The sequence below is a fragment of the Mesoplodon mirus genome (genome assembly GCF_964341445.2).
Source record: "Mesoplodon mirus genome assembly, chromosome: 7".
NCBI classification, from domain to species: domain Eukaryota; kingdom Metazoa; phylum Chordata; class Mammalia; order Artiodactyla; family Ziphiidae; genus Mesoplodon; species Mesoplodon mirus.
In genome coordinates, this window is record NC_138983.1 from 86,903,530 (window position 1) to 86,930,348 (window position 26,819).

Below are 26,819 nucleotides of genomic sequence, written 5' to 3' on the forward strand. Positions count from 1 at the left end.
TCATTTAAAAAAAAATTTAATTTTTTATTGAAGTCTAGTTGATTTACAATGTTGTGTTAGTTTCAGGTGTACAGCAAAGTGATTCAGTTATACATATATATAATATCTATTCTTTTTCAGATTCTTTTCTATCACAGGTTACTGCAAGATATTGAATATAGTTCCCTGTGCTGTACAGTAGGTCCGATAGTTACTCATTTCTTAGATGAGGAAACTGAGGCATAGAACGATTAAGTGTGCCCACAGTCAGCCACTTTGACTCGCTTGGCTTGTTCCCAGGTTTGCCTGATTCAAATGACTGTGCCTTTACCCACTTTTCAAATTCCTACCAAACACTTTGGCACTTAAAATACTGAAACACAAGAAGAAAGCAGGAGCAGCTCTATTAATTTCAGGCAGAGCCAACTTCAGAGGAAGGAAAGTTATCAGGGATAAAGAGAGGCGATACATAGTGATAAAGGGGTCGATTCTCCAAGCAGACATAACAGTCCTTCATTGTATGTACCCAACAATAGAGCATCAAAGTATGGAAGGCAAAAACTGATAGGACTGCAAGGAGAAGCAGATGAATCCATCATGGTAGCTGGAGACCTCAACAGCCCTCTGTCAGTGACGGGCAGACCCACCAGGCAGAAAATTAGGAAGAATGAAGTTGAACTGAACAGCACTACCATCATCTGGATCTAACTGGCAACCACACAGCTTCATCCCACAGCAACAAAACACACATCCTTCTCAAGCTCCCATGGAACATTCATGAAGCAGACCACATTCCAGGCCACAAAATATACCTCAACAAATGTAAAAGAATAGAAATTATGCAAAGTACGTTTTCAGAACACAATGGAATTAGGCTAGAAACCAATACCAGAAAGACAGCTGGAAAATACCCAAATATTTGGAGATTAAACAACACACCTCTAAATAACAGATGGGTCAAGGAGGGAGTCTCATGGGAAATAAAAATTTATCTTGAGCTAAATGAAAATGAAAATACAACCTATGAAAATTTGCAAGATGCAGTGAAAGCAGTGCTTGGAGGGAAGTTTATGGCATTGAAGGCATACATTTGAAAAGACCTAAGCTTCCACCTTATGAAACTAGAGAAAGAAGAGCAATATAAGCCTACCACAAGCAGAAGAAAAGAAGCAATGAATGAAATAAAAAGCAGGAAAACAAGAGAGAAAAGTCAGCAAAATAAAGAGCTGTTTGGTTTTTTTTTTTTTGTAAAGATCAATAAAATTGACAAACCTCTAGCAGGATAACCAAGAAAAAAAGAGAGAAGATACAAATTACTCAAATCAGAAATGAAAGCGATGGCATCACTACTGATCTCATGGACACTGAAGGGATAATAAAGGAATATTATGAATAATTCTATGCCCACAGATTTTATAAGTTAATGAAGTGGACCATTTCCTTGAAAGACACAATCTACTGAAACTCACACAAGGAGAAATAAATACTCTGAATAGACTCATATCTAGTAAAGAATTTGAATCAATAATGAATAACCTTCCAAAATGGAAAGCACCAGGCCTGGATGGGTTCACTGGTAAATTCTATCAAACATTAAGGAAAGAATGATATCAGTTCTCAGTAATCTCTTCCAGAAAATAGAAGAGAGAACACTTCCCAGCTCATTCTGTGAGGCCAAGCTTATTCTAATAGCAAAACCAGATAAAGATATTGCAAAACAGGAAAATTGCAGACCAATACCTCCCATGAACATAGATGCAAAATCCTCAACAAAATATTAGCAAATTGAATCCAGTGATGTATAAAAAGACTTCTACACCACAGTCAAGTGGGATTTATTCCAGGTATGCAAGGCTGGTTCAACATTTGGAAATCAATTAATGTAATCCATCACATCAACAGCGTAGAGAAGAGAAATCGCATTATCATAACAGTAGATGCAAAAAGAGCATTTGACAAAATTAAACACCATCCATGATAAACTAACAAACCACCAAACCACCACAACAACTCTTGGCAAATTAGGGATGGAGGGGAACTTCCTCAACCTGATAAAGTACATCTATAAAAACCCTAAAGCTAACGTCATATTTAGTGGTGAGAAACTAGAAACTTTCCAATTAAGATCAGGAATAAGGTGAAGATGTCCCCTTTCACCACTCATTTTCAACATTGTACTGTATGTCCTAGCTAATGCAACAAGGCAAGAAAAGAGAATAAAAGATAGATTGGGAAGGAAAAAGAAATCTTCTTTGGTGAGGTGTTTGTTCAGATCTTTTGCCCATTTTGCAGATGGCATGATTGTCTATGCAGAAAATCCCAAAGAACCGACAAAAAGCCCTCCTGGAACTAATGAGCAATTGTACCCAGGTTGCAGAATACATGATTAATATACAAAAGTCAATTGCTTTCCTATATACCAACAATGAACAAGTGGAATATGAAATTAAAAACACAACACCATTTACATTTGCACCAAAAAAAAAAATGAAGTACTTAGGAATAAATCTAACAAAATACTTAGCTATATGAAGAGGTATATGAAGAAAACTACAAAATGTTGATGAAAGAAATCAAAGTAGTCTAAATAAATGAAGAGATATTTCATGTTTATTTGAAATTCCTTAATGATATATGATGTTTAACATCTTTTCATATGCTTATTTGACATCTGTAGATTTTCTTTGGTGAGGTGTCTGTTGAGCTCTTTTGCCCATTTTTAAGTTGGGTTGTTTGATTTCTTTTTTTTTTTTTTTTTGCGGTATGCGGGCCTCTCACTGTTGTGGCCTCCCCCGTTGCGGAGCACAGGCTCCGGACGCGCAGGCCCAGCGGCCATGGCTCACGGGCCCAGCCGCTCCGCGGCATATGGGATCCTCCCAGACCGGGGCACGAACCCGTATCCCCTGCATCGGCAGGCGGACTCTCAACCACTGCGCCACCAGGGAGGCCCCTGTTTGGTTTCTTATTGTTGATTTTTAAGACTCATTTATATTGTTTATTTATTTATTTTATTGAAATGTAGTCGATTTACAATGTTGTATTAATTTCTGCTGTACAGCAAAGTGATTCAGTTATACATATATATACATTCTTTTTAAAATATTCTTTTCCATTATGGTTTATCACAGGATATTGAATATAGTTCCCTGTGCTCTACAGTAGGACCTTGTTGTTTCTCCATCCTGGATGTAACAGCTCACATCTGCTAACCTCAACCTCCCACTCCATCTCTCCCTCAACCCCCTCCCCCTTGGCAACCACAGTCTGTTCTCTATATCCATGAAGACTCATTGATTTTGGATACATGCTTACAGCATCTTTCTTCATAACTGCCAAAAACTGGAAGCAACCAAGATGTCCTTTAAAAGGTAAATGGATAGACAAATTGTGGTACATCCATACAATGAAATACTAGTGATAAAAATAAATGAGTTATCAAATAACAAAAAAGACATGGAGGAATCTTAAATGCATATTGCTTAGTGAAAGAACCTAGTCTGAAAAGGTTACATACCGTATGATTCCAACTGTATGAAATTCTGGAAAAAGTAAAACTATAAGGAGAGTAAAAGATCAGTGCTTGCCAGGGGCACAGGGGCTCTGGGGCTCAGGATGCAGAGGAGGGGCACAGGGGATTTCAGGGCAGTGAAAATATTTTTTATGATACTGTAATGGTGGATACTTGTCACTATACATTTGTCAAAAGGAAAGAACGTAAAACGCAAAGAGTGAACCCTAATGTAAACTATGGACTTAGTTAATAATAGCATATCAATATTGGTTCATCAGTTGTAACAAATGTACCGCACTAATGCATGATGTTAATAATAGGGGAAACTGTGTGTATTGGAGGGGTGGATATATGGGAACTCTCTGTATTCTCTGCTAAAATTCCTGTAAACCTAAAACTGTTCAAAAAAATAAAGTATTAAAAAAAATGAAAACACATTAGTTCTTTGGAAAATGTCACCCACATCATCTTCATCACCATTGCCACTGATCTTTGTGTCCTTTGAACCTTTGATAACCCATGAATGAGAGAAATTCTGTGTTACATTTTGTTTGTCTCTTGCCAGGCTTCACTGCTTTCAGTTCCTCAAAAACTGTCAAGCCATTATTAAGAAATCAAAGCAAGCAGGAAGTTTTAAATGACTCCACAAATTTGGGTGAGCCTCTACCACATGTTAGGCCAGGAGACAGCTTCCTAGTTTGGCCCTATAATATCACTCGCTCCCTTTACTTGGAAAATTGCTAAATGCTGCTACTAGACAGACGCCCTGCTGCTAATACAGACTGACTCTCTAAGCCCCAGCCTACTGAGCTGTCCAACTATGAGATGAACTGTTATTTATTTATTATTATTTTTATTATTATCCTTATCATCCTCTAACATATTTTGAGGGCTTCCTGTGAACTGGGCCCTGCTGAAGCATTTTGTGTGCATTTTTATCATTTAATCTGCATGACAGCCCTAAACAGGGACTCTATTATTATCTCCATCTTAGAGATGAAGAAGCTGAGACTCAAAAGGCGAAGTGAGAGGACAGCATTACCTTGATACCAAACCCAGACAAAGACACTACAAGAAAACTACAGACCAATATCTCTTATGAACACTGATACCACAATCCTCAACAAAATAGGAGGAAACCAAATTCAATAGCACATTAAAAGGATCATACACTATGACCAAGTGGGATTTATTCTTGGAATGCAGACTTGATGGTTCAACATATGAAAATTAATCCACGTAATACATCACATTAACAGAAAGAAGGAAAAAAATGGTCATCTCGATTGATGTACAAAAAGCATTTGACAAAATGCAACACTCTTTCATGATAAAAGCACTCAACAAACAGGGAATAGAGGGAAATTACCTCAACATAATAAAGGTCAAATATGAAAGGCCCACAGTTAGCATCATACTCAAAGGTGAAAGACTGAAAGCTTTTCCTCTAATTTCAAGAATAAGATAAGGATACCTGCTCTTGCCACTTCTATTCAACAAAGTACTGGAAGTCCTAGCCAGAGCAATTAGGCAAGAAAAAGAAATAAAGGCATCCAAATTCGAAAGGAAGAAGTAAAATTATCTCTGTTCACAGGCAACATGATCTTACATGTACAAAATCCTAAAGAGTCCATGAAAAACCACAACCCTCTTAGAACTAAAAAATAACATTCACTAGCAAAATCGTAGGACACAAAATCAACACACAAACATCAGTTGTGTTTCTATATGCTCACAATGAACAATCTGAAAAGGAAGTTAAGAAAATAATTTCATTTATGATAGCATCAAAAAGAATAACATATTTTGGGATAAATTTAACCAAGGTGGTAAAAGATGTGTACACTGAAAACTACAAAGTGCTGCTGAAAGAAATTAAAGACACAAATAAATGGAAAGACACCCTGTATTCGTGGGTTGGAAGACCTAATATTGTGAAGATGTCATTACTACACAGCAGGATCTACAGATTCAAAATCCCAACAGCAGTTTTGGCAGAAATAGAAAAATCCATCCTAAAATTCATATGGAATCTCAGTGGGCCCCAAATAGCCAAAAGAATCTTGAGAAAGAAAAGCAAAGTTGGAGGTCTCACACTTTCTGATTTCAAAACTTACTGCATACAAAGGTACAGTAATCAAAACAGTGTGATACTGACATAAGGTCAGGCACATAGGCCAATAGAATAGAAGAGAGAGCACAGAAATAAAACTTTGCATATATGGTCCAATGATTTTTGACAAGGGTGCCAAGATTATTCAATGGGGAAAGAACAGTATTTTCAACAAATGATGCTGGGAAAGACTGCAAAAGAATTAAGTTGAACTCTTACCTTACACCATGTATAAAAATTAACTCAAAGTGGATCAAAGACTTAAACAGAGTCTAAAACTATAAAACTTTTAGAGGAAAGCACAGGAGGAAAGCTTTATGACATTGGATTTGGCAATGCATTTTGGGATATGATACCAAAAGCATAGGCAGCAAAAGTAAAAATAGATAAATTCAACTATATCAAAAATTAAAACTTCTGTGAATCAAAGGACACAATAAACAGGGTGAAAGGCCATCTAGAGAATGGGAGAAAATAGTTGCAAATCACAAATCTGAAAAAGGGTTAATATGAAGAATATATAGAGAACTATAACTCAACAACAACAACAAAAAAGAACCCCCAAATAACTTGATCAAATATGGGCGTAGAACTGGAATAGACATTTCTCCAAAGAAGATATATAAATGTCCAACAAGCATATAAAAAGATGCTCAACATTACTAGTCATTAGGGAAATTCAAATCAAAACCACAGTGAGATACCACCTCATACCCATTAGGATGGCTACTATCAAAACCAAACAAACAGCAACAGAAAATAACAAGTGTTGGCAAGGATGTAGAGTAGGGGAACACTTATGCACTGCTGAGAATGTAAAATGGTGCAGCTGATAGGAAAAACAGTAGAGCGGCTTCTCAAACAATTTAGAATAAAATTATCATATGATCCAGCAAGTCCACTTCTGGGTATATACCCCGAAGAATTGAAAGCAGGAACTTAAAGAGTTATTTGTACACTCATGTTTATAGTAGCATTATTCACAATTGCCAAAAGGTGGAAGCCACCCAAGTGCCCACTGACCGATGATTGGATAAGCAAAATGTGGTCCATCCATACAGTGGAATATTATTCAGTGTAGGAGGAAGGAAATTCTGACACATGCTACAACATGGATGAACCGTGAGGACATGATGTGAAATAAGTGTCACAAAAAAGCAAATTTTGTATGATTCCACTATGTGAGGTACATAAAGTAGTCAAGCTCATTGAAACAAAATAGAACGGGGGTTGCCAGGAGCTGGGGAAGGGGAAACGGGGAATTGTTCTTTAATGGGTACAGTTTCAGTTTTGCAAGATGAAAAATTCTGAGGCTGGTTGCACAACAATGTGAATAACTTACAACTACTGATCTGTACACTTAAAAGTGGTTAAGATGGTAAACTTTATAGGTATTTTACCACGATTCAAAAAATGGCTAAGATGAAGGGACTCACTCAACCTCAGGATGCTGGCACAGGGCAATGTCAGGGTTTGAACCCAAGTCTAATTCCAAAACCTGTACCTTTGATTTGTACCCTGTGATTTTCAGAGTAGAGAGTGATTTAATAATGAGAGGGGAGACAGGCAGGACCTAATAGAGAAAACAAGTGCATTTCTTAAAGGCTCCTGCATTTTAAATGTTTAAAAATTATATAGTGAGTCCATAAAATATTAAGACGTTTAAACATCTCTTAACAATGACCATCTGCTCTGATGACTCCCGTGCTTTGAGGAAGTCTCCTCGGGAAGCTGACTTAGTTATGACATTGCCCTGAGGTTCACTGACATTGTCACTGAGGTTCGACGTGTACCTGGAACCGTCCTTTGGAGCTAGGTTTCAACCTTGCATCACCTGGCACTGGGAAGCCCCATCTCAGACCATAACCTCCCGCTCCCGGCCTTCCTTATCCTCTGTCTCGTCCTCTCCTTGAGTCACGTAGCCTTTGCTCCCTGTTTGCTCCCTATGGGTAATGCCCTATGCTCACCCAGCCTGGGCCCTGCTCAAGCTCACCAGCTCCTTCAAGTCCATCCCGGCCCCCAAACCCTCCTGCCACCCTCACACTTCTGTCCTGAGGCTGGCCCAGTGCCCTTTGGGCACCCCAGACAGCAGGTCCCTGCTCTCAGGCTTTTCATTCTACTTTGACAACAGCCTCCTAGGTCTTCACCTCCTGCACCTGCCTGCATCCTCCGTCTGCTTCTCCCGACCCTCCTCCATCCCTTTACACGGCGCCCTCTGCCCAGCAGGCCCACGTGTGCGGCTACATCCATGGGCTGATGGGCTCCTTGCCTCTGGTTTCTGGTTGGGTTTGGCCAATGGGGGGGTTAGAGATCAGAGCAGGGAGGAGAGAGCTTGGGGTACTTACTCCCCTGGCTTCCATTCTCTGGGGCCACACAGCTTCCCTCAGAGGACTCTACCCAGCCCTCGGGGTCCCAGGAAATGCCCCTGCCCCTCACCCCTCAGCTCTGGGGGTGGGAACAGTCCTCACTCATACTAGCTCTGGGCCCTGCACTATCCTTTGAGGTTTCTCTGAGCCCTGCCCACTCCCTATGGAGTCCCTTCAGGAAACTCCCCTCCATCACTCCACACCCCTGTGAATGTGCCTTCAGCTCCCTGCCAGGACCTGGACTTCCCAGGCATGGAGAAGCTCCTAGATGGGACCTTCAAGGCTTCTCTTAGCTGCCAAGGGCCTCCGGGTGGTCCTGCCTTCATCCCACCCTGGTCTGGTCCCTCTCCTCAACCATCTCCTCTTCTGCATCCTCACCTTGACAGTATAACTTCCGTCTAACCTGTGAACGTGCTCACCACCCCCTCGGCCTGGAAACACCGCCCCTTCCCCCTTCCTTTCCTTTATTGTCAAATGGCTTCAAGAGGGTCCTCTCCCACTGGGTCCTCAACCCACTGCCATTGCCCTCGGGGGCCTCCTCGGGCTCTCGGCCTCCCTGTGACATGTGACACAGTTGTCAGAGAGAGGCACGTGGCCTGGTGGTTCAGGGGTTGGGGGAGCAGGGCAACGTGGTGGTTATTAGACTGGGCTCGAGTCCAGCTCTCCTACTTCCTAGCAGGGTGACCTTGGGCAAGTGATACCTCAGCTTCCTCATCTGTAAGGTAACAAAAGGACAGTCTTATAAGCTACTGCTGACGTATAAATGATATAATACATACTAAAGCACTTACAAGAGAACATAGGGCAAATGGGAAATGTTCTCTATTATGAGCAAGAGGATGGGCTCTGGAGTTAGAAAGCCTTGAGTTCAAGTCCCACCTCTGCTACCTTCCAGCTGTGCAGCCTGGGGCACGGTTCTTTGCTTCTCTTTGGTTGCTCCCTGAGCAGCAAAAATGAGTTTGATAAGCTGGGCTTCGTAGGATTGACAAAAGGTACTGCTTGGTGACATGTTCAAAGGAGTGGGATAACATTTTTGAAATTAACTTGTGTGTGTGTGTTTGTGTGTGTGTGTTTTATCTATTTCTTTTAACCTTTTGGTTCTAGGCTATCCCATCCCCCAGCCCCATCCCCCCACTGCCTCCAGAAAGGGATGTAGTGCAGAAATAGTAAAAAAAAAAAATGGGGTTTTCAAAAGAATAAGGATATGAGGAAACGGCCAGGCACTGGTGAGACGACGGGTCTGGGATTGGAAGGAAAGAAGAAGCTTCTCTGCTTCCCCGTCAGCTGGATCCTTCCTCCCCGGTCTCCCCGGGAGAGCCCTGTGGACCGGCAAGGCCTCAGGAGAGGCTGGTCCTGAAATCAGACTGCCCGAGCGTGGTGCCCAGTGCCCCAGCCTCCCTCTGTGACCTCAGGCAGGATACTCAGCCTATCTGTGCCTCAACGCCCTCATCTGTAAAGTGGGGCAAACAACATTAACCTCCTAAGGATGAAATGAGTTAATACACTCGAGAGTGAAAAGAACAGTACCTGGCACAAAGCAAGCTGTCTCTGTGATGAATACCCTCAGCCTGGCAGCAGCTCTCTGGCTCCCTCACCTCTCTGACTGCTTCCAGGTCTCCACGCCGGGCTCCTCTCCCCTCAGATGTCCGTTTCCTCCGCACTCTGTCCATGGGCTGGGGCCACTGTGCCACCCCCTTGATTCGCAGGTGTGTATTTCCAACCCCTGGTTCATCTCCAGACCCCAAACTGCCTGGCTGCTTCCGGGATGTTGAGGTGCTCACTCAACCAGTCCTGCTTCCTCCCCTCTTGGTAACGGTATTATCACCTGCCAGCTCATCCAGCCATCTTTCTCCGTGGCCTGTGGCATTGATCCTACTGATTCTTCCAGAAAGCTCTCAGACCAGTCCCAAAGCAACGGTCCAGTCAGGTGGTAGTATTAATGTGGTGGGCAGAATGGTCTCCCAAAGATGCCCATGCCCTGATCCCCAGAACCTGGGAATATGCTCCATGACGTGGCCAAAGGGTCTGTGACGATGTCAAGGTTACTAATCAGTGCTCTTAAAAGAGGGAGACTAAGGACTTCCCTGGTGTTGCAGTGGTTAAGAATCCGCCTGCCAATGCAAGAGACACGGGTTCGAGCCCTGGTCCAGGAAGATCCCACATGCCATGGAGCAACGAAGCCCGTGTGCCACAACTACCGAGCCTGCGCTCCAGAGCCCACGAGCCACAACTACTGAGCCCACGTGCCACAACTACTGAATCCGCGTGCCTAGAGCCTGTGCTCCACAACAAGAGAAGCCACTGCAATGAGAAGCCCGTGCACCGCAACAAAGAGTAACCCTCGCTCGCTGCAACTAGAGAAAGCCTGTGCTCAGCAACGAAGACCAAACCCAGCCAAAAACTTTTTTAAAATTTTTTAAAAAGTGGGAGACTATCCTGGGTTATCCAGGTGGGACTAATTGAACTCCACCAGTCCTTATAAGCAGAGAACTTACTCTGGCTGGATTGGAGAGATAAGTGGTGTTTCTTGCTGGGCCCCCACTTAACAGCCCCAATGCTCCTCTTCCTGGGAAAGCACCAGGTCAACGTTTCCTCTTTACCCAAATCCCCCCCTAGATGGCACCACCTCAGTCTGTTGCATGAATGAGGATCACAAGAACATTCATCTCACATTTCACTGACAACCCCCATTCTCCATTCCACAGGGTGGAATTTCCCTAGCTTAGTCAATTATCTTGTTATCTCAGTTAACTGAGAATTTCCAATTTAGATATTAGATGTTCCCAAAGCTAAATTTACACTCAAAAAGTGAAGCTTCTGTTTTTAGAAGCTTGAGTCAGCTCAGTCTGAAACTCAGCCCCACCTCCCCCGTCTAGCTGTGTGATTTGGGCCAGTTCCTTAACCTTTCTGAGTCCCATGTCCATGTCATCAAATGAGGATAATAATGATAATAGTAGTTCTCACCCGCACAGGATTTGTTTTGTGGATATAATTCTATAAATATATATACAGAACATACATAGATGATGTATAAAGCCATGTGAGATACAGTAAGTAGTCCAGAAATGTATGCTGTAGCTCTTTGTATTATGTATGCTATTCAAAAGATTATGATCTTTCTTTCATCTCACATCCATCAGAATGGCTAGTATATAAAAAAAAAGGGAAATAACAAGTGTTGGTTAGGACTCAGGGAAAGTGGAACCCTTGTGCCCTGTTGTGAGAATGTAACTTGATGCAGCCACTATGGAAAACAGCATGGCAGTTCCTCAAACAATTAAAAATAAAATTATCATATGATCCAGCAAGTCTACTTTTGGGTATATATCCCAAAGAACTGAAAGCAGGGCCTTGAAGAGATATTTATACACCCATGTTCATAGCATTGTTTGCAACAGCCAAAAGGTGGAAACAACCCAAGTGTCCATCAGTAGATGAATGAATAAACAAAATGTGGTGAATCCACACAATGGAATATTATTCAGCCTTAAAAAAGGAAGGAAATTCGGACACATGCTACAGCATGGATGAACATGGACATTATACTCAGTGAAAGGATATTATACTCAGTGAAAGAAGCCAGTCATGAAAAGACAAATACTGTTATGATTCTACTTATATGAGATACCCAGAGTAGCCAAGGTCATAGAGACAGAAAGCAGAACGGTGGTTGCTGGGGGCTGGGATGGGGGGACAAGGGGAGTTGTTGTTTCATGGGTGCAGTTTCAGTTCTGCAAGATTCAAAGAGTTCTGGAGATGGATGGGGGTGATGGCTGCACAACAGTGTGAATATATTTAATGCCACTGCACTGCACACTTAATAAAAGTGGTTAAGATGGTAAATTTTATGTTATGCATATCTTACCACAATAAAAAAAATGAGATCACGATCTAGCCCTTTCCTCTGAACTTTTTCCTCTTGGAAGCCCTCCATCTGCTGGTGAGAAACTAGTCCCATCAATTGCTGTGCTGGGTACTGAGCAATGAAATCAGCCGCCAGTTCCCAAACAGGGGACAAAACAGTCCCTGAGGACTGGTGAGACCAGACAGGTGAACCCCCAGAGCAAGGAGCACTTGGGGAGAAGCCAGGGGTGAGGTGGGGGTGAGGGGGGAGGATGGGAGCACGACCCAGGCAGGAGGACAAGCGCGATGCAGATGGGGAGCCAGCAAGTGCACCCTCCCAGGCCTGTTTCATTCCGTGGATTTCCCCACAGAGAGTCCACCTGTCACCTTCTGTCTCAAAATGCAGGTGTTCGCTTAGAATAAGAGAAATGTGAATTGAAATGACACAGGTACCATACTTCACCCCGTAGATCAGTGAAGATCCAATGGGGGGTCAGCACCCTAGGCTGGGGAGGGAGTGGGAGACGGGCGTCCACTGCTGGCAGGACACCACATCCGGAAACCTCTGGTGGACAATTTGGCCATGCCCATCAGAGTTACAGCTGTATGTGTCCTTTGACAGAGCAGACATACCTGCACGTCCGTGAAATGATGCAAATAATAGGAGAATCCCAACAGCCTTGTTTAATAATAATAAACAAGATTATGGTGTAGGCTCTGGTTCTTTTCTGAGAGGGAGCCCAGAACTGGCAGGGGCCAGGAAAAGGGACGAGAGTCATCCGGCTGGATGGGATCTGGGGTGTGTGTATGAGATCAGTCTGGCTTCACGACCCTCAGATCCCACGCTAGAAGGGCTGACACAGGCTGGAGAGATGGCTCCACCCATGAGAAAGGAGATGGCTGGCAGGACACTGATCACCGAGGGTGAGGGGTGGACACCAGCATTTCATCCCCCTGTCATGTCTGTTCTTTCTTTTTCTCTTCCATCTCCACCTTCCTAGCTGCAGCCCTGCGCTGACTTGGGCTGTCCTAGAGCTCAGTCTTCTAGGGATCCTGGGACTTCCCCAGGGTGGGACTGGGGGAGTCCCTGGGGAGGGGTAGGGTCAGTCAGCCCTTCATTGTTTACCCTTCGCTTCTCTTTTCCTCAAAACAAAGTTTATTGAAAGAATACACACACACACACACACACACAAGCAGGAGCTCTGCTGATCAAGAATGGAGAGGGAGGGAGCACTGATGGTGGGGTTCTCAAAGTGTGGTCCTGGAGCCAACTCCAGGGGACTCCATTCCCCCCACCTGAACCTGGGGAGCATATAAATGTGAAGATTCCTGGGCCTTACCCCAAACCCACTGGGTCAGAATGCCTAGGAGTTCATGTTGAACAACCACTCTTAAACATGTGGAAAATCCAACAACCACTGGCTTTGGTGTTTCTTCATTCTGGAAGAACTGAGTCCCTTTCTCAGCAGAGTTTAAATAACAGCCACATCCAACTCTAAAGATTACAGTTTACAAGGCACATCAAATCATATAAATTATAACTTGCAAGGTTTAGCTGTGAAATGAGCAAGGCTGAGGCTTTTGAGCCATGTAAAATGGGAGAGGGGAGATTGTGAATAGAGCTCCTGATGGCTCGTCTGCACACAGCAGCCGGGATGTTCACTGGCAGGTCTCCCCCTTGTTTACAATCCTTCAAGCCTTCTTCCCACTGCTTTTCAGATAAAGATCAAAACCCTTATGGTGACATGAAGGAGGCCGACTTGTCCCTTAGCCCTCCTCCTTCCCACTCTGACTTCTGGACGCCCTGGTTTTCTCTCAGTCCCTTGGGTTCACAATATGCTCTTCCACCCCAGGGCCCTTGCACATGCCATTCCCTTCTCCTTTTGTCTAGTTAAGTCCTCCTTGTCTTCCATATTCCTTTCCTTTACAGCCCCAATGTTGGAATGGAATTAGTCACACCTTTGTGGGATCATTTGACTTATTTCTCTCTCTCCTGGCAGCTTCCTGATGGCAGGGACCATGTCCAGTTCTGACATCACTGTACCCCTAGGCTTGGCTCGGTGCTGAGGCTCTGGGTAAATACTGTGCAATGAATGAGTGATAGCAACAGTTATCACTGTTGACTATAAACAGTTCTCACTAGCCTGGCTATATAAACAGGCTTCCTATTGCCTTAGGGAACCAAACTCCTTACAGGATATAGAAAAAAGTCTGGAGGGTAAAACCCTGCAAATATCAATATTGATTTTTCCCTGAGCCAAATGATTACAAGTGACTTTTATTTTCTTCCTTATATTTTCCTTTCTCCCAATTTTTAAAAACAAGAAGCATATAACTACCTTCCATTATCGGAAAGAGTAAATGATGTCAAAATACTACGATACCAATAGTCAAAACAACATGTCAGCCTTGCTGATGAGTAGAAATCTTTAGAAGCATGACTGCCTATTCTTTAGGATTGATCCAAGCAAATAAAACAATCTTTTTTATTTGCTAGATGTAACCTCTGGGTAAATGCAATGATGACTTTTTAGTAATATAAATCCCTGAATTCTTTTTTTTTTTTTTTTTTTTTTTCGGTACGCGGGCCTCTCACTGTTGTGGCCTCTCCCGTTGCAGAGCTCAGGCTCCGGACACGCTGGCTCAGCGGCCATGGCTCATGGGCCCAGCCGCTCCGCGGCATGTGGGATATTCCCGGACCGGGCACGAACCCACGTCCCTTGCATCGGCAGGCGGACTCTCAACCACTTCGCCACCAGGGAAGCCTAGTGACGTATTTCTTAAGCTAAGTCCGAGGAGCAGTAAGCAGTGAATTATTTATATACAATGAATGCAACTCAATTTCTGTCTAGTTAATAACTGTCCTCATTAGTTCCCTTTTCCAAATGGCTTATTAATGTCAGTGGATCCTCATCTCAACCCTGTGCACCTCTGAGGATTCTTCTCAGTCTCTGTTTTAGGAGACCATAATAATGATCATTGTGTCATTCACTGAGCACCACATGCCAGGCTCTTTATATGCATTTCTCACTTAATCCTCAGAATAACCCTGTGAGGTAAGAGGTTTACAGACAGGGAAAAGGAGCTCAGAGTGATTAAGTAATTTGGTTGAAGTCACTCAGCCACAAAGTAGCCTAATGAGATTCAAACCCAGGTCTGTCTATCTCCAAAGCCTGTGCTTTTAAAAATTACTACAGTTTTCTAATATCATAGGCCGGTTCAAAACAGAGATCTCTGTCTCTACTTTAGCCAGACAGGAAATAAAACTACCCCAAATCTATGCCTTGTTAGGATAAAGAAGAAACTACAGTTCTTCTTCTTCTTCTTTTTCCTCCCACTTTGCACACTGAACAGATGTTCTGTGTCCTTGAAGGGAGACCATATCATGGAGGAGAATCTCACGGGGAGGTTCATGGAGTTATCTTTAAACCTGTTGCGTTTACAATAAACATTCTCAGAAAACTAGGAATAAAGGGGGAAATTTCTCACTTGGTAAGAACATGTATAAATACCCTACAGCTAACCTCGTACTTAACGGTTAAAGACTGACTTTTTTCCCCTAAGGTCAGGAACAAGTGAATATAAGGATTTATACACTGCTCTTGTTCAGCAGAGTCCTGGAAGTCTTAACCAGGGAAATAAAGCAAGGAAAAGAAGATTCAAGGCATTCACATCTCCTTTTCTGAAAGGAGAAATAAAATTGTTCTTATTTGCAGATGACATGATTGTTTATGTATAAAATCCCAAGAAATCTACAAAAGCCCTTATATAAGAAAGTGCAGTTAAGGTTCCAAGATACCAAGAAGCATATAAAAATCAACTGTATTTCTATATACTGTCAATGAACATGTGGACACCAAAATTAAAAATATAATACCATTTACAATCACTCAAAAAAAAAAAAAAGAGAGATATACTTAAGTGTAAATCTAACAAAACATGTTCAGGACTGGTATGCTGAAAACTACAAAACACTCATGAGAGACACTGAATAAATGGAGAAATATACCATGATCATGAATTGGAAGACAATGTAGGAGTATATCAATTATTCTCACATTGTTATATACGATTAAACACAATTCCAATCAAAATTACAGCATGATATTTTGTATATACAGACAGGCTTACACTAAAATGTAAATGGAAAGGCAAAGGAACTAGAATAGGTTAAAAATTTTTTTTAAAGAAAAGTGGGAGGAATCACTCTACCTGATTTAAGACTTACATAGCGACAGTAATCAAGGCTATCTCATAATGGTAGATCCATTATGACAAATAGATCCATGAAACATAATAGGGAACTAAGAAGTAGCCCCCATAGAAAGTATGACCAGATTATTTTTGACAAACTTGCAAAAGCAATTCAATGGAGAAAGGATAGTCTTTTCAACAAATGGTTCTGGAACAACTAAATATCCACATGGAAGAAAAATGAACTTTGACCTAAATCTCACATCATAAACGACAGTGAACCCAAAATGGTTCATAGATTTAAACATAAAACTATAAAACACTTAGAAGAAAACATAAGAGAAAATCCTCAGGGCCAGGGACCTTGTGGCATGTTCTTAGACATGACACTAAAAGCATGATCTATAAAAGAAAAAATAACTACCTGGACTTCATCAAAAGTTAAAGCTTTTGCTCTGTGAAATACTCTGCTAAGAGAATGAAAAGACAAGCTACGGATGGGAGAAAATATTTGCAAACCATCTATCTGACAAGGGACTCATATCTAAAATACATAAAGAATTCTCAAAACTCAATGGTAAAAAAATTAACAATTCGATTAGAGACACTTAAAAGATATGAAGAGATATTTCACTGAAGAGGATATGCAGAAGGCAAACACGTACATGAAAAGACATTTAACATCACTATCGATTTGGGAAATGCAAGTTAAGACTATGATGAGATACCAGTAACTAAAACAGCTAAAATGAAAAACAGTGTTTATGCTAATTGCTGGTGAGGATGTGTCTCATACATTGCTGGAGGAAATGAAAAATGGTACAGCCATGCTGGATAAGTCTGGCAGTTTCTTTACAAACCGAATCTATATAAACACATATGTTAATCCATGCAATCATACTCCTGAGCATTTATCACAGAGAAATAAAAACTTATGTTCACACAAAAACCTGTATACAAATGTTTATGGTACATTTATTTGTAATAGCCCCAAATGGAAACAAAATGTCCTTCAAAAAGTGAATGGTTAAACATAGGTGATACGTCCATACCGTGGACTATTACTCAGCAATAAAAGAACAAGCTAATAACCTAAGTGGATGTCAAGGGCATTACAATGACTAAAAAAAAAAAAAAAAATCAATCGCAAAGGTCATAGATAAATGATGAAAATTATAGAGACGGAGAACAGATTAGTGGTTTTCGGAGCGTGGGGACGATGGTGGGAGGAGGAATTGTGACTATAAAAGGAGCATCACAAGGGACATCTCTGATGATGGAATACTCCTATATCCTGAGGGCCACACGCAAATCCACACGTGGTAAAATGGCACAGGACTCCACACATGCTTCGTGCCATTCTCTCTACCATTTGTGCATCTATAATTATTTCAAAATAAAGTTTAAAAAACTCTGTTGAGTGAAGTCTGAGAGTGGTCTGCCTTTCACAGTCCTAAAGGGATTCCATTGCATTTCTCTTTCTGCTTCAATATTTTAATCCCTTTCAAAATGTTAAAAGGCTCAAAGCCACTGTTTTTATAATTCCTTACTTACAATTTCTTCCAACTTCCTTGGCTGTCAATGAGCTGGGACTGTGGACCAAGCCACAGCTAATTCAGAGAATGGAATGAAATGAAGTGAGAGAGCGCTGAGGCCATGCCCAGGGCTTACCCTGATTTACTACTTGGAGGTACGGGGGCGGGGGAGGGCTCTGAGGGGCCCGTAGTCTCCAGAAGCTCTGGAAAGGGCGAGAGGCCATTGCTCAAGCTGGGCCCTTCAGGTGGCCGTGGCTGCCAGACGCGGAGCAGGTGAAGGTCAAGCATCAGCTCTACGCCCACCTTCCAAACCGCGCCATCAGGGTGGGACACTGCACACACAGTCAGCAAAGGACACAGGGCCCATCGCACTTTGCACTGTGCTCATTCTTACCACATGTGCCAGGGAGACCCAGCACATGCCGGGATTGGTTATTGGTGGCACACCGAGGAAGGCTGGGACTGTTAGCCAGAGGCTGTGCTTTACAAGAGACTGGAGTCCACAGAACAGTAAAGACTTTTGGTGGTGTGAGGGGTAGGGAGGGTCGGGGACTGGCTAGGAAGAGGTCTTACCTCTAAAACAAGGTCTGAATTTTCATGCCTTCCAATCGTAGTGCTTTTATTCAGGACAAAATAGCCTTCTGCACTCTTTAGATAGGCTTTCATATTCTCTGCTTTCCCTATAAAAGGTTTTCAGAAAACAATTTTGTTAGAAAAATACAGTCCTCTAATTATTCAATGTCATATTTAGAATGAATGGAATACACCATAATGTCCACAGGAGAAGTCAGCAGAGGTAGGAGTGGATAGCTGGATTTAACAATGATCACAATGATAATTCCACACATTTTTAAGACTGTCCTTTTAACAGTGATATCCGGCATAGATGAGCTTGCTTCTGATCACAAGAGGACATCCTTTATGTAATTCAGAGCACAAACAAGCAATAGCAAAAAACAAAACAAAACAAAAAAAACAAATCTGAATTCCACTGATAACCACTCTCCACCTCCCATTAAGCTTAGTTTGGGGTTAGTTATCTGACAGAATCAAGTACTCAGTGTTACTAACCCACCACTTACTAGCTCTGTGACTCTGGGTGATTTACTTATTCTCTCTTTATGCCTCTGTTTCCTCATCTGTAAAATGGGGCTAATAATACTCTGTATCCCAAAGAGTTTTGTGAGGATTAAATGTGAAGCATCTAGAATGGTGATTGCTACACTAAACACCCATTTGTCCTACTGTGATTGTGACTGTTATTAATCTTGGGCTTCTGAACTTTGACTCAAGAAACCCCAACTTCTACAGAGCTTCTTAAAGTGTGGAAGAGTCAGTCATCAAGGAAATGGGCATTAGAAGATACTTTCTTTTTAAGTCACCGCATTCCTTCATATATTTAGGTTGAAAAGAAATGATTTCCAAAGACAAAATATCAAGATTATAGCTTGGCTGTACGGTCAAGACTCTGTACGTATCTTTTCCTGGCATTTTATTAGGAAAATGTCAAACACACAGAAAAGTTGAAAGAAGTGGATGGTGAACTTCTATAGAACCACCACCCAGATTCTACAATCAACATTTTGCTCTATTTGCTTTATCACATATCTACCCATCTATACATTTTATATTTTAATGCATTTCAAAGTAAATCCTATACATGGTTTTAAAATTTATTTATTAATTTTTGGCTGTGTTGGGTCTTCGTTTCTGCGCCAGGGCTTTCCCTAGGTGTGGCAAGCGGGGGCCACTCTTCATCGCGGTGCGCGGGCCTCTCACTATCGCGGCCTCTCTTGTTGTGGAGCACAGGCTCCAGATGTGCAGGCTGAGTAGTTGTGGCTCGCGGGCCTAAATGCTCCGTGGCACGTGGGATCTTCCCAGACCAGGGCTCGAACCCATGTGCCCTGTATTAGCAGGCAGATTCTCAACCACTGCGCCACCAGGGAAGCCCTATACATGTTTTTTATTATTTATTTATTTATTTATTTATTTATTTCAATTTTTTTTTTTTTTTTTGCGTTACGCGGGCCTCTCACTGTTGTGGCCTCTCCCGTTGCGGAGCACAGGCTCCGGACGCACCGGCTCAGAGGCCATGGCTCACGGGCCCAGCCGCTCCGCAGCATGTGGGATCCTCCAAGACCGGGGCACGAACCCGTGTCCCCTGCATCGGCAGGCAGACTCTCAACCACTGTGCCACCAGGGAAGCCCATATATACATGTTTTTTAAAACAAAAATTTCTGTGACTTCAGCTGGTTCCAAGATGTTGATGATAATTCACATGATATTGGAATTCTGATCCATCTCAGTGCCATGTCAAACATAGTCTCTTTTCTTTTTTTTCCTTTTTTTTTTTTTTGGCTCTGTTGGGTCTTCGTTGCTGCATGTGGGCTTTCTCTAGTTGCGGCGAGCGGAGGCTACTCTTCCTCACGGTGCGCAGGCTTCTCACTGCGGTGGCTTCTCCTGTTGTGGAGCATGGGCTCCTGGTGTGCAGGCTTCAGTAGTTGAAGCACGTGGGCTCAGTAGTTGCGGCACTAGGGCCCTAGTTGTGGCTCGCTGGCTCTAGAGTGCAGGCTCAGTAGTTGTGGTGCACTGGCTTAGTTGCTCCGAGGCATGTGGGATCTTCCTGGACCAGGGCTCGAACCCATGTCCCCTGCATTGGCAGGCGGATTCTTAACCGCTGAGCCACCAGGAAAGTCCCCAAAGTCTCTTTTCAACTGAAAGGTCACTGAAGTGTGAAGTTGTTAAACTGTGGATAAAAACAAAAATCTCTAGGTCTGACTGTCGAGGGTCTCCTGTCTGGCTCTGCTTTCCATCAACATCTCCATCATCATTCCATTACTGAATCCCTACTAAGTGCCAGGCACTGGGCTATCCTTTTACACACATGGCCTCTTTTCACCCTCAGAACCACCCTGCGAGGCAGGTGTCAGTATTGTCCCGCTTTACAAATGAGGAAACTGAGACTCAGAGAAGTTAAGGTCACACAGTAAGTAAGTGTGTGACAACTCTGAGCCTTTGCATGTAACCAGTGTACAAACCTCCATTGCTGCTGGTTGGGCAGAGTAGGGGTGGGGGAATTGCACTGTCTGATGACACTTGGCACATGTAATAAAAGAAAGTCCTTGAAACCAGCATTCTATCCTCTGAAAGGAAGACGAGACCCTACCTGGGGGTAAGAGAAATAAAAATAAGCAGCATAGTTTATATTTGTAAACTTTGAGGCCTGTGGATGTCCCACAAATATTGATGCTTTCAGATAATGAGAAATACATTTGATTAAGTTCGCTGTCATGTATACAGGGGAAAAGACATTTCCTCTTCCCAAAGAACCATGCTCTGCTGCCTTCAGTTATTAATCTTCAATTGCAGAGGACCATGTTAGCACGCAACACATTCAAGTCTAATTAAGCTAAAATGGAAACTTCCAAGAAATGTCTCTTCTGCAGGAAAACCACAGGAAAAGCCACTAATCTAAAACTTAAACTTGGATTATGCACATATTTGTTTTTTAGCTCTCACCCCAGACGTCCCCAAGGCTGGGGTCTTCTCTCTGCTCAGACGTCCCCCCTCGGGGCAACCACCTGACCACTCTGGCTAAAGGCACCCTCAGTCATGTTATTCCCCTGCTAGTTTTCCCCTGCTGTGTTTCCTTCCTTGTACTTATCATTCTCTGACATGTTCTTGTTCCTTTCTTTAGTTATGCTTGCTGTTGGTTTCTCTTTCACTAACATATATGTTCCTGGAAAACCAGAACTGTGTTCATTTTGTTCAGAAGCAATTCTTCATGGGTATGTTGTGTTTGTACCCATCTTCAGAGCAAAGGCATTGAAAGATTTTGTCCTGCACTCACTTTCCGAGGATGCTTGTATGGCAAACAGCTTGGGAGGATACAGGTAATGTTTCTAATAAAGATAACGGCTCCTTCTGGGGCAAAAGTTGGGCAGGTTTGCTAGCAGCCCCTTTCAAAGATTGCAGTTTCCTGAGTTTGGAGTTCCTTACCTGGGACACAGACCCACTGTGCGCACAGCATCCACACTGGCTGCTCTGCACCACCCCGAGGGACTTTCAGGGCAACAGGAACCAATGCGCATATGCAGCTCTGCTGCCTGTTATGTCATCGGCTGTGCTGTGAGTAATCAAGTTCTTTGTTTCTGGCCCAGGAGTCTCTTGTCTTCTGCCAGGAACTATAAGCTGGGCAGGCTAACTTACTAACTTTCAAACAGGGTCAAATCTCAGACCCTTTGCAGTTCCTGCCAGTTCTGTGCATTACCCCTTCTCCAGGGTAGGGGGCGGCGGGGGGGCAGAACCTGACATATAGTAGGTGCTTGGGAAACACTTGCTGAGTGAATGAAAATACAAAGGACACCTCAAAGCAAGTCAGTACAGCCAGCTGGCTAGGAAGCTTTGATAGTAACTACCTTTCATTTTTCCTGTCAGTATCTAGCTTAGATGACTCCTTGGAAAACCTAAATTCTATCTCTTTAGCTTTTGGATTGGACAATATTTCTCCACCTTCATTTTGCCCTGTGCATCACTTCCTTGCGTGAAAACACTGTCAAAGTAATTTGAATGTGTGGAGCTCTGTGAATTCGTTCTTACTCAGGGCCATGGAGCACCAGCCACAGGAAAGAGCAAAAGGGCTTCAGTCATCTGCGTTCCCCGACCACTTTGGATGGCTCAGAATTGGGCTATAGGAGCAAACTTTCTTTTGAGGTTTACAGTGGCCTCAAAGTTCCTTAAAGAAGGGGAGTTCAGGTAAGGGGCGGGTGTGTGTGTGTGTGTGTGTCTGACCATTGGGTGGGTGTTGTCCATAAATCATGGGAAACAGGGGTTCCTCTCTTAATCCCAGCTATACCCACAGGACATCCAAGAGCTGGTGCCCAGGAGAGGCTTAAAGCTCCCGTGCCGCCTCCCTTGGGGGGCGAGGTAGGGGCTGCACTTAGGAAGGAACGGCTGGTGTTGGGGCACCTTTTCTGGGGTGCTCCTGGCGACCCGAGCCTGGATCAGAGAGTTCGGACTCGGCTGGCGCCGGGTCCCCTGCCTACCCCAACACCCTTGACCTCGCAGGGCTGGCCTCCTCCGGCCCAGGTTTCCTCCCGCCGCCTCCTCGCGCGCCGCTCTCACCTGGCCTGAGGAAGAAGCCCACGCCTCGTCCTCTGCCAAGAAGCCCTGACCTCAGCCCTGCCGCCCTCCCGCGGAGTCTCCAGGCGACAGCCCGCAGCCCGTGCGCCCGCCCGGCCTTTGTACGAACGTCGCCACGGCAACGCCATTATGACGGCCGAGCTGGGGAGGGGCGTGGCGTGCGCGGCGCCCGAGGATGAGGGGGAGGTGCGCTGGCAGCACCCGGCCAATTACAGCCCGCTGCAGCGCTGCGAGCCCTCCCCGACCTGCCCCCTAGAGGTCCCCAGCCCCGTTTCCAGGATGGGGAAACAGGCTCAGTGTTCACAGAAGTAGCTCCAAGTCTTACAGCGGGGAAGGAGCAGACTCGAGAATCCTTCCTACTGACCTTAGCTCTAGGCTCGGTGCGTTGAGGAGGGGGTGGTCAGGCGTGGGAGGGTAATGGAGCTGAACCACGAGAAGCCTGGAGGTTGGTCCCCCCCGTCCCACCCGAATCTCTAGTTCTCTCTGTTGTGGAGGAGAAAACAGAGTAAGCTGGGGGACCATCACTTCTGGGGATGGGGGTGGAGATGGGAGATGGGTGCGGTGGAGGGAACGCTTCTGAAAGAATGGAAGATTCTCCCACGTGCTAGGGAAGGGGTATTTACAAGCCCACAGCCTTACTGTTCCTGTCCTTCCCTGTCAAAACTCGCGTTTATTCATTCATGTGTTCTTTACTTCTACAAACATCACCTGAGTCCCTACAAGGTCAGACGGTGGCCCCAGTGTTGACCTGGATCAGATCCTTAAGAAATCCCCCCGCACCCCCCATGGGCACGGGGCTGGGGGGATGGAGCGTGTGGAGAAGACATGCAAATGCCAACTATCTCCCCTCACCCCATGTCACCTCTTTTCAGATCAGCCCCTTCTGTCTGGGAGCAGAACAGACCTGCTGACTACCTACAGAATGCCTCATTTCCCTGCCAGGAAATGACTGACAAGGTGCCCCAAGACAAACTCAAAATATTCATCTGAGAAAGATGAAAGATGGCAGACTCCACTCTAGTCAATTAGAAGAAGATATAAGAGAGAAAAATCATGGAAATCGATATGGGATGGAATATATGGTAAAGATGCTCCCACATGCCTAGAGGCTCTTAGAAATGCACATTCCCTGGCACAGACCTCAGAGATTCTGATTAGGCAGCTCTGGAGCATGGTCCAGGAATGAATTTGTTGCATTCTTGCAAATTCCTTGTGCATTTGTTAAAAGCTTGGCAAAACCTCAGGACTTATTCAACCCTGCAGTTGAATCGCAGAGCCCTCCCAGCAATTTTCCCTAGAAATCTCTTCCAGGCCCTCAGTCAGCCTGGAAGGTTCTGCCTGGGTTAGTTCCCTTCGACCAGAAAGACCTTAGGAATGTATGAGGAGTGACCACAGAGGCCGGGGCCCTGAGTGGTAACTTCAGAGGAACAGAGAGGGTCAGGCTCAACTCTCCAGGCACATTTCTGCCTCAGGGCCTTTGCAGTTACTGTTTCTTCTCCCTACCAGGCACTTCCCCCAGGGATCTCCTTCAGCTCCTTTAGATTTTTACTCAAGTATCACCCTATTTAAAAGGGTCTTGGAATTCCCTGGCAATCCAGTGTTTAGGACTCAGTGCTTTCACTGCCCGGTTCGATCCCTGGTCGATCCTGCAAGCCCCATGATGCCACCCAAAAAAACAAAACAAAACAAAAAACACCCCCCCAAAAACATGAATAACAAAACAAACACCTCACTCTATTGCTCTTCCCTTCATCTTACCACTCCTCTAACATGCTATTTATTTAGTTTTCTCCTCTTATTTGTTGTCAGTCTCCCCACTCCCAACTCCCCCCTGCCCCCAACTTAAGCTCCATGAGGGCAGGGATTTTTTTCTCTTTTGTTCACTGCTGTATCACCAGTACCTAGAACAGTGCCTGAATGAACGAATGAGTGAATGAACAGGGGCAGCCCTTGCCACCTGCCCACAGCCTTGCCTCCTACTCTTGAGCTGCTGAGCTGAACTGTCCTTACCCCAGGACCTAGGCTTCTGTAGCCTTGGCCCTCCCCAGCCCCACCCCCATCTCCATGCTTGTCTTCAGTCTCATCAACATGAGCACAGAACAGCAACCCTGCTCACTGCCAGCCAGACCCTATGGAGCCCATTCAGGCCAGCCTGGAGCCGGAGCCGCTCATGGCCCCCTGATAGGCTTGGGAGAGCATATGTTGCCATTAGTCCATCTCTCGATGAGGAAATACTAAACGCAGAACAAAGCTGACATTCAGGCTCACTGGAGCAGAAATTGCCAAATCTTGATTGGATCCTGCCGCTCCCCACAGGATACCACAGTCATCTCAAAGGGTGTGTGAAAGTCTAAAAACCCAGTTCCATGTCATCCACTTAAATTTCAAAAACAGAAACTAAAATACCCCAATAACTCATGGCTTTATCATAGCATGTCCTGGGCTGAGTGAGAGTTGTACTTTGCAATGATAGGGTGATCAAAATACTGCACCTGGGGAATTCCCTGGCGGTCCACTGGTTCGGACTTGGTGCTTTCACTGCCATGGCCCGGGTTCAATCCCTGGTGGGGAAATTAAGATCCCGCAAGCCACACGGCATGGCCAAAAAAAAAAAAAGAGGTTTCTAGCTTATATGGGCTCCTTGGTGATGCCTGTAATCAATCAATCTTATTGAGCTCTGGGTGGCTACCAAGGCTGTACTGTATCTCCATCAACATCAGGATGCTGGTGTCTGAAAGGCCTGGGTCCATGTCCCAGCTTTGTCATTCCCAGCTGTCCTCCTAATACTGGAGCGAGTGATGTTAACTCCGGGCTTTCCACCCGCAGGGCACTGTCCCAGTCCTTCCTGTGGATCATCTCATTTAATCCTCACCATAACCTGGGGCAGTAGGTGTGTATGAAACACCTGGAACAGGGAGCTCTGCAGAGAAATGCTCAAAAATGTCGTGATGGGTAGTATTTCTATCACATCACTCCCACTTGAACAGGAAAATAAGGCTCAAGAGACATGGAGGTATGTGACCAAGGTGACACAGCCAGAAAAGGATTTGAATCTAGATGACTGTGATGGGAAGGTATTTTCCCCGGGGACCACAGGTGACAGGTGTCACAGCCACGAGACACCCATGCTCACCACCTGCTTTCCCTCAGCCCTGAACAATCTGGGCTTCTGGCTGTCCTGAAGTTTGGGCAGTGCCTGCAGCAAGAGGGGGAGGGAGCTGAGGCCAAGAGGGCGTAGCTGGGGCTTGCCAGGGACCTCTCCTGCCACCCACTGGGCTTCTTTCCTGCAGGACCTCTGCCCCATAAAATCTCATTGGGCCACAGTTACCTTCCCTGGGCTGTCCTTGACTGGGAGAGCCCATCCACTGTGCCCCCTCCTGAGATCTGCTTGTTGTCCCCTGCATTCCAACAAGAAATGAACTCTGGCCTCCTGCCTGGAAGAGGTAGGGAGCTTGCCCAGCCTTTAAGGGGTAAGAGAGAGCCAGGGAAAGAGCTGGAACAGGAGAAAGGGAGTGTAAAAGAGAGAGAGAGCTCTCGAAGATCAGGAAGTAGCTAAGCTGTTGAGTAGGTGTCAGATGGGAGAGCAAAGGGCCATTGGAGGCTCCACAGTCCATTCATAACCTGACGCTATGGGCTAAGGAAATGCAGGTTTTTATACACACACACACACACAGGTTCACAAAAATAAATTCAAACCACAAAATCACAGCTGGTCACTGAGGCCTTCTGCAGCCGTGCTCACCCCCTTCCCCTGTCAGAAAATGAGAAATCACCCAGGTGTTTTCTCAGATAGAGACAAGGCTGGTTGGGACATTCATCTCTTGCAAATCAGAGCTTTGCTGGGGGCTTCCCTGGTGGCACAGTGGTTGAGAATCTGCCTGCCAATGCAGGGGACGTGGGTTCGAGCCCTTGTCCGGGAGGATCCCACATGCCGCGGAGCATCTAGGCCCGTGAGCCACAACTACTGAGCCTGCGCGTCTGGAGCTTGTGCTCTGCAACAAGAGAGGCCGCGATAGTGAGAGGCCTCTGCACCGTGATGAAGAGTGACCCCCGCTTGCCACAACTGGAGAAAGCCCTCGCACAGAAACGAAGACCCAACACAGCCAAAAATAAATAAATTAATTAATTTTAAAAA

The 26,819-nt window shown here is 44.5% G+C and overlaps 1 protein-coding gene across 1 annotated transcript in view; it reads right to left on the minus strand.

Moving 5' to 3' along the window:
* The window catches only part of LOC309808851 (forkhead-associated domain-containing protein 1-like), a gene marked incomplete at both ends in the record, with an annotated part of 77,723 nt that extends 59,516 nt beyond the window's left edge, over positions 1-18,207 (minus strand). Inside the window, one exon of the mRNA XM_082629423.1 lies at positions 18,115-18,207. Within this exon, the coding sequence (XP_082485549.1) occupies positions 18,115-18,207 (93 nt within the window). The remainder of the gene's footprint in view (positions 1-18,114) is intronic.
* Between the last annotated feature and the right edge of the window lie 8,612 nt (positions 18,208-26,819).